General features: G+C 46.0%; 1 protein-coding gene across 1 annotated transcript; it reads right to left on the bottom strand.

Moving 5' to 3' along the window:
* Positions 1-1,632: 1,632 nt before the first annotated feature.
* MRPL45 (mitochondrial ribosomal protein L45) lies at positions 1,633-10,642 on the bottom strand. Its single transcript, XM_077314497.1, has 8 exons — positions 10,499-10,642; positions 7,272-7,473; positions 6,440-6,557; positions 5,818-5,916; positions 5,013-5,061; positions 3,721-3,870; positions 3,453-3,626; positions 1,633-2,049 (listed from the first exon to the last, which is right to left on the bottom strand). Exons 1-8 carry the CDS (start codon positions 10,574-10,576, stop codon positions 1,957-1,959), a joined length of 963 nt encoding a protein of 320 aa, XP_077170612.1. The 5' UTR covers positions 10,577-10,642; the 3' UTR covers positions 1,633-1,956.
* Positions 10,643-10,895: the final 253 nt, after the last annotated feature.

Genomic DNA, 10,895 nt, shown 5'->3' with positions numbered 1-10,895 from the left:
AATACATAAATAAAATATTCTCTCTATATTGACAGAACGTATCTCGCAGATTTGTTTTGGCGACGGGGCAGGGCTTCTTTCCCCCTGGCACTGCCCCCTGTGGTTTGGCAGTGACCCAGTTCCACCTTGGCAAGCCACAACAGACGGAAAACAAAGTTGAGGCCAAATGTGCATTCGTGTTCTGGCCACTTTCTCTCAGAGGGCTCAAGAGTGACTGTAGGACTAATACAGACAGGGGAACTGCCCTCCAAGCCAGCCATCTCTGCAACTGCAGTGATTACAGTTCCCTCCCTTAATCATGCACTTAGCTGGATATCAGACAAGATCTTCATAGATAAGCTCCTTGTGTTTGCCAATGAAAGCTAGTGGTCTTCTCTGACCCAAGTGAATTGCTCAAACCTGCACTTTTTTGCTTCCCCCTCCCCTCCCCATAATTTATTCTGCTTTTGCTAGGACCAAGGAGCTGCATGGGACACCCAAACCACTTCTGATGGATGGAAATACAAGTCTAGCCAGCAGCTGCATTCCTATGATTTGCAGCTTAATGCTCCCCCCTCCTGAAAAACAGGCATAGCATAGCCTACTGCCTAGATTTCAGCAAAGAAAGCCAGCTGGCAACATCCAGGGAAAGCCTCCAAGCAAAAGGTGAAGAGGGCCTGACAGAAGTTTTATTTTGCTATTAACCCACTTTATTAAGATCAAGGGCAAAAGGCAGAATAATTAAGTGTTGGACATTCTGGAGCGACAAAAGTGAACTTCCAGTAAAAGCAATGAAGCCACCAAAGCTAGCCAATAGGCATTTGACCCCTTCATTCACATTCTAAATCAGCACTTTAAAACGGCTCTCCCGTAATCTTATGGATCTTTGAATATGAGCCAAGAGTGTGCTATGGCAGCTAAAATGGCTAATGCAATATTAGGCTGCCTTGCTAGGAGCAGAGAATCGAGAGCAAGGGAAGTTATAATACCACTCCATTCCACACTGGTTAGACCTCATTTGGAGTATTGTGTCCAGTTCTAGAAGGATATTGACAGGTTGGGAGGTATTCGGAGTTTAGAGTCATGGCCTAGGAGCTGTGGGTTCAAATGACAGAAAAGGAAGTTCCACTTAAATATCAGAAAGCCATTTTCTGACAGTGAGGGCCGTTCATAGATTGAATGTGCTGCCTGGGAGGGTGGCGGAGACTCCTTTGCTGGAAGTTTTTAGGAGGAGATTGGATGGGCGCCTGTCAAGAGTGTGTGATTTTTAAGTCCCAAAGAAGGTGGGGGGCTGGACTGGATGACCCGTTGTGGCCTCTTCCAGCTCTGTGTGATTCTTATTAGACCAGCAAAAAAAAACACACACACACACATCATATAGCTTGACTACTGGGGAAAAAATAATTGTGCTCAGCCACCACACGCTGGTAGGACTGAAAACTGAAAGCGAGCGGACTTATTTTTAGGCACTGACAAATGGCTACCTAGAAATTGTCTCCACTGTTCCGTCTCAGCCTTACAACTAGGTGAAAACGTGCCCTTCTGACCATGGGCAGAAATCTCTGTGCCACAGAGTAGATCGCCTGCTCCAACAAACACATTACGAGCATTAGAAAGCAGCCCAAGAGCAGAGATTTGGATTCCAGACGGCACTGAGTGACAACGCTTTCCCTTTTATTCCTTAAGAATTAAAGCACTGCCTCCAAGCCTTTCTTTACTGATCAATATTCCAGCCAGAACTTGAAGAGAGACAGTAATTGGCCTCCGGACGGAAACGGAAGAATCTCAGAGGACTGCGGCGTGACGAACTGTTCAAGGGTCTTTAAGCGGCTTGAAACTTTTGTTGGACACCCAAGACCACCCGCTTGCACGAGGAGGCAGGAGCCAGGCTTCATCAGTGCTAGAGTGCTCGCCCACCACCCCGTCAGACACAACAGATTCTATCTCCGGTGGCCCATCCCGTGGACGTGATTTGCATCACACAGTCTGTTGTGCGGGTGTGGCTTGCGGAGTGATGACTTCTTCGTATTCCTGTGAAGGGTCCAGAGACGGGCCTGGGATCATAACGGTCTGCAAGTGGGGGGGGGGGGGTGGAGAAAGGAAGAGATCAGGTCATCATCTATTTCCAAAACAGGCTACTCTTTATTAATCCGCTGGCAAAAAGCCCATAAAGCATTACAGAAGAGGGAACTCTGTAGTCCTGCCGGTGCCCTCCCTTTTCTATTGGTCTTGAAAGTGACCTTTAAGCCCTTGGAAGGAACTAGAGAAAATACATCCTTTTTTTCCCTACCCAAGGTACCAAAGAGTGTAACTTTCTTCACGCCCTAAATCAAGGGATGTCAAACTGCAGCCCTCCAGATGTCCATGGACTACAATTCCCTTGAGCCCCTGCCAGGGGCTCATGGGAATTGTAGTCCATGGACATCTGGAGGGCTGCAGTTTGACTACCCGTGCTCTAAATCCCAGTCTGAAAAACAGGAAGCTAAGAAAGGAAGTGAGATGCTAGGTCACAGATTTACTATTATACAAAGCCCCTACACTAGGCAACTCCAGAGAACTAAGCGAGCCCTGCTGGATCAGACCTGTCATCTATCTAGTCCAGCTTCCTGTCTCACACAGTGGCCAATCAGTTCCTCTGGGTGACCAACATAGCATTAAGGCTTAGGCCTTCCTAAGAACATAAGAAAAACCCTGCCTGACCAGACCATTGGTCCGTCTAGCCTCCTGTTTCACTCAGCTGTCATCTAGGCAGCCAACAATAGGGCATAGAGGCCGTGGCCTTCCCCTGATGTTGCCTCTTGGTTCTGGGACAAAGTTTTAGTGCCTCTGAATGTGGAGGTTCGTATCAGTCACCCTGGCTAGTAGCCATTGGTAGACTTGTCCTCCATGAAGATTTATTCTCCTTTCAAAGCTGTTTATTCCTGTGGCCATCACTGCCTCCTCTGGCAGAGAATGCACATTTTAATCACTTTGTTCTGAATCTTTCCATAGGATGTGGAAGGATTTTATGGTGAAACATGTAGGGGCAAGTAGTCCCCAACTGTTTTTAGCCTGTGGATGCCTTTTGAAGTCTCATATAGCATAAGGGAGGTGTACAGCCAAAATAGCTGCCACATAATAACTATATAATATACAATAAGGATATACTGATATAATAACAAAGCTGTCACGTGGCATCTCTTTCCCTTTTTTGGCTTGCTGGCACATAGCTTGGTGTAGCCCTATTTTTCTTTCTTTGAAGAACAAGAAGTCTTGAAATGCCTTGTCCCAGAAACAAATATGGTGCAGCAATAAAGCAGGCTGGTTGTGATTCCTCATCGTCAGCCTCAGGCTACTTAGTGTCAAGGGACCAGCCTGGGAGCTGACAGAGCACACGGCTGCATGTGTCTTTATTTACCCACATGTGTGATAACACTCCTGCAAACAGCTCTCGGAGGCTAGGGAGATGCCGCAGCAGAACCCCTCCACAGTACCTTCACGGCAGAGTCTTTCGGCGGAGCCCAAGATGGAACGATCTTGCCGTGCAACCGCCACGCCCCGTACGGGTTCCCCAGGTGTCTTTCCAGGACGACGTACTCCAGGACGTCCTTTGGGATCTGCTCCCCGCCGTACATCAGCCGTCCAAAGCGGTCATAGATAGCTAGTGTCTGTCGGGAAGAATGGGAAACGATCAGAAGCCAGTAAGGCTGGGGAGGACACGTCAATGTCACGTCCAGGGCGGAAGGAGCCGGACACACGTACCTGCCGGGTGTGCATGCGGACTGTCACTTGTCCGTAGAAGTTGCTCTTGCTCACCATACTGTTGCATCGCACATGAACCACGCGAGGGGGCTCCAGGGACTCCACGAAGCTCCACCGGATAGTCTTGTATCTGTTTCCACGTACCATATCCTAGCAAGCAACAGCATCTTTTAGCTTCACGGGACAATTGGGTTGCTAATTGTGCACAGTCCGAGTTCTTTCGGGAGATACGAGAACCCTCCCTGTCCCTTCAGACCACATGAAACATTTCCCCACCCTACACACACATACAAACAAACGGCAAGGGGACCCATGACAATGCTGATTTCACAACAAGAGCTTAGGTGGAAAGCTTAAAAAGATAACGGACACACGGAGATGCATGTTATCCCGAGTGTATCAAGGTGACTCTCGTCTACTCTGATATATGGTGGATACCTGGCAGTTATCTGATTTGATGTCAGGAATCAAATCTGGGACCACTGTCCCAGTCCCAGAAAGAGCAGGGGGGGGAAAAGTGTCTTTACAAACTCAGGGATTTGAAAACAACGGAGGTCATAGGTGCCTGATCCAAATCAAGCTGAGAAGCCCACCTATAACTTGCTCCAATCACTCTTCTGGGAGTGAGTAGTCTACCCTTGTCACTGGTGTAGAACTCTGCCTGTATCTATGGCCAGGATCTAGGTGGCGTTAAGGCTTTGTGTCTCTTCTCCCTGCCCTTTCATCTTTTAAGTTTCCAATGGGCTGAGTTTTAAGTGCTCAACTGAATGATAGAACTAAGCACCCTTGGCTCTTGGGTCGCTTGCAGCGCTAAGCAGTGGCTTTAATAAACACTGACTTTAACAGACTTAGAAAGGAGTGACTTTGCACTCAAATATCTACAGGGACTCCTATGAAGGACTTGCAATGGCCAAATACCTGCAGGATTTTGGTGGGGCATTTTCCATATAGAAACTACCTGTACATCTACAGCAAGGCACCCACAATCAGGCAGGACAGCCAGTCACCTGTGATGTCTGGAGACTGCACCATCCAGGCAGGGGCTCATGGTAACTGTAGTCCATTGAAATTTGGAGAACCACAGTTTGGCCACCCCCCCCCCCCACCCTAGCAGGCTCGCTTCCACTTCAGCAATCACCCAGGTCTCAGTTGGCATTTCAAAAGGTTGGGGCCAGATGTACTTATTTCAGGCTGGGGACCACCAATGTATTGGTGCTTGACGATCTTAGCATCACCAAGAGGGCTTTAACCCTTCAACAAAGATGCCTGAGGCTCTCCCTTGAAATATTTACCGGGAAACAGCGTTCGGTCACTAAAGTATGAAGCTTGTGTCTGTCAAAGCTGTAAAAGACAAAGAAAAAGAGGCAGTTACCCAGGAGCCTGTGCTGACTTTGATGACTAAGTAGTTCTCCCTGAAAAGATTTTGCAACCTGTTTTGCTAACAGCAAAACACACAAACAGTACATACGCAAACAGCAGTGCTCTTGTAATTATGTTATTCTGAAATCGTTGTTTTCAAATTTTATGGGCTGGCTGGCATCTGTGATTAGATATCTGTTCCACTTAATATTTCTGGTAAGCGCTTGGAGGAGGAGCTGGTCTCATGGCTTAGGTGCCCCTCAGCACTTAAAACCCTCCTCCAACTGTTGCCTGGCTGTCCAGGGGCCGGCCAACCGTCTTCTGTCCCCCACCCCTGACCACCCCCTTCCTCCTTCCACTTCCCTCGGAGGCTCAGAGTCTGCAGATCCCTGCTACGTGAGCGTTGCCCCTGTCGGTGAGTTCCCTGCAGCCTGTAGCCTTTCCAAGTCTTCTGGGGAGGGAGTGGCCATCTGCAATCTAGGGCCCATTGCATTCCTGAATGCAATGGTCTTGGCCCCTAGTTTTGCATATGTTTTAAATAATCTCAAGTATTTATTGTTTTATTGGTTTGCCCTGCTCTTGTTTGAAATGAACTAAAGTTTATCTTCGCCAACCTACAATGGTTGTCATAACGTCAGCTCTTTCAGCCTAATAAGACTATCTTCAACAAGCAGGAAACTTGATTATGTATATGGGCGGGAAGCAGTGAGAGCCCAAGGAAAATACCCCCCTCCTTACTGTGTCAAGCAGTTGTGAGCTTCAATAAAAATATCCTGGGCTATCCCTGCAAAGGTTTTGGTGCTGAAATCAGGAATGAAATCTTTGATCTTCCGGATTCTGTAAGGGTAAGATAAGAAAAAGAAATTCATGCCCCAGAGGTGATAAAGAAAGAACCAACAACAACAATTCAGGTGGGAACAATCAAGGGGCTACTTAAAATATATTAAAGCTAAACGAAATCATCTCTGTGATCACAGCAGGAAGCATGGAGTTTCTGACCTAAGAAGCTCCTTGATCGCCAGCAAATTGCAGAGGAAGAGACAGTGTGGTCTAGTGGTTAGGATGTGGATGTTCAAGGTTCGAATCCCCGCATTTGCTGGCAGGGGCTCATGGGACGTAGTCCATGGACATCGAGAGGGCCGCAGTTTGACTACCCCTGCTGTACAGTATGCACTTCCTGATTTGTGAAGATCAAATATTTACGGTTCACACCTCCCGAGATGAAACAGTCTTTAGTCCTCAGTAAACGTTAAAAAGGCACTCTGAAGAAGAGCTACAGGATCCTGGGGGGAGGGAGGGGGCGGTTAAACAGATGCCAGCGACTGAATGGCTGGCACACACCGATGCTCAGGGTACATACGCCAACTGGGAAGCTGCACTCTGCTTGAGATGATCTATCCTCTGCTTCAGTCCCTCCCTCGACAAAGATGAAATGCGAGCATCTCCTTCTGGAGGAACGTAAGAGTCGAAGAACCCGGCTGCGTGACCAAACAGAAAGCAATTAGTAATGGTTAGCACACGTCCCAAATATGTAAAATTCGAGTGAAAGGCTATGAACGACTAGGAGACAACATTCTATATCCTACAAGACAATTCTCCATGTAGTTTTTGTGACTGCTGCAAGCACAGAGGGTTTCACAGTGGCAGCAGAGCATTCACACAGAAGTATTCTCTGTACTTTCCTAACCTCAGCACTCTGTGTCTGCCATTCCCCCTAAAACCAGAGGGGATTCTCAGGCTTAAAAAATGTAGTAATCAGTAGATGGTTATAGCACCTATAATGCAGTCATGAACTAGCCCTTGACGTTTAAAAAAAAAAACTCTCTGGCCTTTTTTGTTGTTGTTGTTGAGAAGGGGAAATCTTTAAATGTCCACAAGGAAAACACAAAAAATACTATACCAAACATTTCTGTTGCTAACAATCCACCCTAAATTTTGGAGTGGAAACACTTATATATGGAGAATGAGCACTTTGTATGCCCAGTGATAATTAAAACATTTGGCTCATTTTTCAAAGCCAACTAAATTATTTTGAGCACTCTCACTACAAGCTAAGGATGACGAGAAGATATATTCAAAATAATACAGGAGATTTATTTACGGCCCATTTAGGAATGGATTCTATGGGGATCCATTCCCTAGAATCTAATTCAGTATTAGACCTTTCCCCACAAGCGTTCACCACTACCAACCTGTGCAGGAGATATTAATGGGGCGCGCTAATCGTTCACGAGGAATCACAATGCCAGCAGCCCTGTTACGAATCCGATGCTCTTCTGGTGTCAGAATCTTTGGGTTGGTGGAGGGCGGAATGCGATATCGCTTCTTTGTTCTCATTGGGATTATGAGAGAGGATGCAGCCAAGCGGGTGGGATTCAGTAAACCTTCCACACTCTAGAGAATTTTTTTGTTTTTGAAAAGGAGATTTAAAAGTTTTCAAACACAACTCAATCTCTTACTTCAAAATCTCAAAAAAAACAAAAAACAAAAACACAGCCTTTAATGGCATAGTAACACTAATCCAAGTGCATAATCATAATCAGATATATTCAGACTACTTGGAACAAACAGGTATTAGTGATATATACAGTATTTGCTGGCGTATAAGACTACTATTTCCCCCTGAAAAACATGCCTCCAAGTGGGGGGGGGGTCGTCCTATACGCCGGGTGCACTTCAGTTGGGATAGACATAACTGCCCATAATGGCCCATAGTACTGTAATGTAATGTAACAAACTATATTTTGAGTGGAAATCTTGGGGGGTCGTCTTATACTTCCAGTCATCTTATACGCCGGCAAATACGGTAGTTATAATAAAACCTAAACATGTAACGATGAATAGAACAAGATAAAATCAGAATAGGAATTAAATTAAATGAAACATTTATAGGATGTTTAAAAATAGGAATTCTATGTTATTGGCTAATAAAATTAACTAGAGGGAAAATCATTATGCAGATACCATCCTAATCCTAAAGAAATATAAGTGGCAAGTTATTCCGTGCAGGTGCTAGTTTTGTCTTGCGGTACCGTAGCCAAAAATTCTGCCACCTTCTGTTAAGATAGGAAGCTTCTCTTCTAATAAAAATAGGGTATCCCTACCAGAAGAATGCACAGAATCAGTCAAGACATGTAACGATGGATATACTGCATACTGCCATTTTTATCTGTTGTTGGGGGATTGTTAGTTATTATTAATGGAGTCGTATAGTTTTATATTGTTTTTATGATATTGTTGTGAACTGCTGTGAGCCAGCTTGCTGGGAGCGGCGGTATATAAATCCCAGACTAAGTAAATAAATAAATAAAATAAAGATCTGGTCAATCAGTTGGTGACGAAGCTCAGAAAACAACAGGCAGTGCAATAGAATGTAAGACCCAGAATCAGGTTCAGATGAGCAGACCTTGTACAATCTGTCCTCTAAAGTAGCGATCCCCAACCTGTGGGCCGCGGACCACATGTGGTCCTTCGATTAATTGGAGGTGGGCCCCGAAGGACGCCTCCCCCCCCCGGTCCTTTACTTCATCCCCCCCAGCCCTTTACAACACACTTCATTGTTGTGGCGTGTCTGTATCTTATTTTGAAGGGATGTTTAAACATTACCATAGCGATCAGAGAGCGCTAGGGCAGTGGTTGAGAGTAGAGGAGTAAACTACCCCCCCCCACCGGGCCTCAGTAATAGGCGTTGAGTGGTCCCCGGTGATAAAAAGATTGGGGACCACTGCTCTAAAGCAAGGGTAGTCAACCTGTGGCCAGCAGGGGCTCATGGGAATTGTAGTCCATGAACATGTGGAGGACCACAGGTTGACTACCCCTGGTCTAAAGCAATGGTTCTCAAGCTTCCTAATGCTGTGACCCTTTAATACAGTTCCTCATGTTGTGGTGACCCCCAACCATAACATTATACGTTCTTTCACAGAAATTAAACCAAAGCTGACCAATGGCATGAAGATCCATTGTTTATGATTGTATATAAATTGGTTCTTTCCCGGGGTTTCTCAGTTCAGCTCTGTCTCTTGTCCCACCATGCCGATCTCGCTTTTTTCCACTGCTCCAGACAGACAAATGCTCTATCTTGATCTACCCCACAAGGCTGTTATGTGGATGGGCACCCCCTCGGCCAAGCTGCTTGCCCTGCCATGACCCCTGTGAAAGGGTTGTTCGACCCCAAAGGGGTACCAACCCCAAGGTTGAAAACCACTGCTCTAAAGGAACACCTTTATATCTCTCTGATAGCACCTCAGATGGAAAAATGTTTAACCAGGTAAGCATGAATGCCCAGTGGTGAATGGGTTAATAAGGTTTGAGAAATAATGGGCAACTCAATATCTTATTGTCCCAATACACAGTTTCATGCCAACCTGGATATGTACAACTGGGCACTATGCTGTTAGGCACACTTTAATAACATTTCAGCTTACATGTGAGTACACAAATATAAGTCCTTCTCATATTAAATAGGGACATTTACTTCAGCAGGGCTCCTTTGCAACTCTAATGACAGAAATTCAACAGGTAACAATGTCCCCATCCCATCTCAAAAACAACATAGGCAGTAACTAAAGAATGATTCCCTTTTGTACATCATTTATGAACAAAGGGCCTTTCTAAAAGCAAAATGTATCCATATGAAAACAACTGCCAACTTGCTTCCTCTCACAGACTCTTCATTTTGGTCCCTGTTCTTTGTCTTTTCTCTGTTTAGCTTTTCTTTTAAAAATTGGAAAATAAAACTATCCTCCAATCCTATGCAGATAATTCCACATGAATAGCTGGATTACTCTATAGCAATAACATTTATCCTACCATAAATTTGCATGAGCAAGAACTGACTTTGCTCCATGAGAAGTTTAAAGTAGAATTAAAATTATTCCAACATTCACTCAATTTAGACAACAATACGTTTTTCAAGGGAGTAACCGTGCCGGTTTGAAGCAGCAGAACAAAAACCCGAGCCCCAATGCCACCTTGAAAACCAGCAAAGTTTTATTCAAGGTATAAAGTTTTCATGTGCATGCCCACTTCCAGAACTTTGTATCTGAGGAAATGTGCAAGCAACGAAAGCTGACACCTTGAATAATATTTTGTTGCTCTTAAAGGTGCACTTGGACTCCAAATTTTGGGCGACAATAAGTTTTGCTCACCTCTGCGGTACCCCTAAACTCCTGATTTACCACACACATAATACAAATGTAAATCCAGAGAACCCAAGGTTAGTGGAGTAACCCTGCGCCGCACTGTACTAGTCTCCCTATCCTGAGCGTGATACAGGGTGACTCCATACGCTTCTGTGCCGATTACTCTGCCTCAAACCAGGGCAAAAACTGTATCAGAAAAGGCAGGGAGGCTGTTATTATCATTAGCCCCGCCATCACCCCCCTACCCTCGCTCAAAAAGCAACCCGCCCTCCCCATACCTGCCAAGGGACGCGCAGAGCCGCTTTAGCCATCTTGAGCTGCATGGAGGCCGCCATCTTGGATCCGGCGAATTGCATGCCGGGAGCGCGAAGGCGCCTGACGCCGGAAGAGGGGAAAATGCCGGCCGCGGCCGCAGGGGACGACGGGAAAAGCTCCTTGGGCGCCCGCCTCGGCCTTGCCTTCACTTCCGCCGCTGCGCCGTTATCAAGGCGTCGTGAAAAGACGCAATAAATAAAGAAAACGAGATTTGTTTTTACACGAGGCACAAAGTCCCCCTTCATCCACCCAGAGGCATGAGCTGCCATTTAGACAGATCAGACCTAAGTAGGGTCAGCAGGTCCCCTTGGCCGCCACTGGGGTTGGGGGTGGCGAAATCCAGATTGGGAAACTGCTGGA

Source organism: Paroedura picta, chromosome 16, assembly GCF_049243985.1.
Source record: "Paroedura picta isolate Pp20150507F chromosome 16, Ppicta_v3.0, whole genome shotgun sequence".
Classification (NCBI taxonomy): Eukaryota; Metazoa; Chordata; class Lepidosauria; order Squamata; family Gekkonidae; genus Paroedura; species Paroedura picta.
The sequence above is the reverse complement of the archived record's forward strand: the minus strand, read 5'-3'. Positions and strand labels throughout refer to the sequence as shown.

Excerpts from the sequence above, each read along its gene's own strand:
- MRPL45 (XM_077314497.1), bottom strand. The coding sequence starts at position 10,576 with ATGCAATTCGCCGGATCCAAGATGGCGGCCTCCATGCAGCTCAAGATG. Across the intron at positions 5,062-5,817 it reads GCTCACAACTGCTTGACACA|CTTTGACAGACACAAGCTTC; the intron begins GTAAGGAGGGGG and ends TGTCTTTTACAG. Across the intron at positions 3,627-3,720 it reads TCCGCATGCACACCCGGCAG|ACACTAGCTATCTATGACCG; the intron begins GTACGTGTGTCC and ends TCTTCCCGACAG.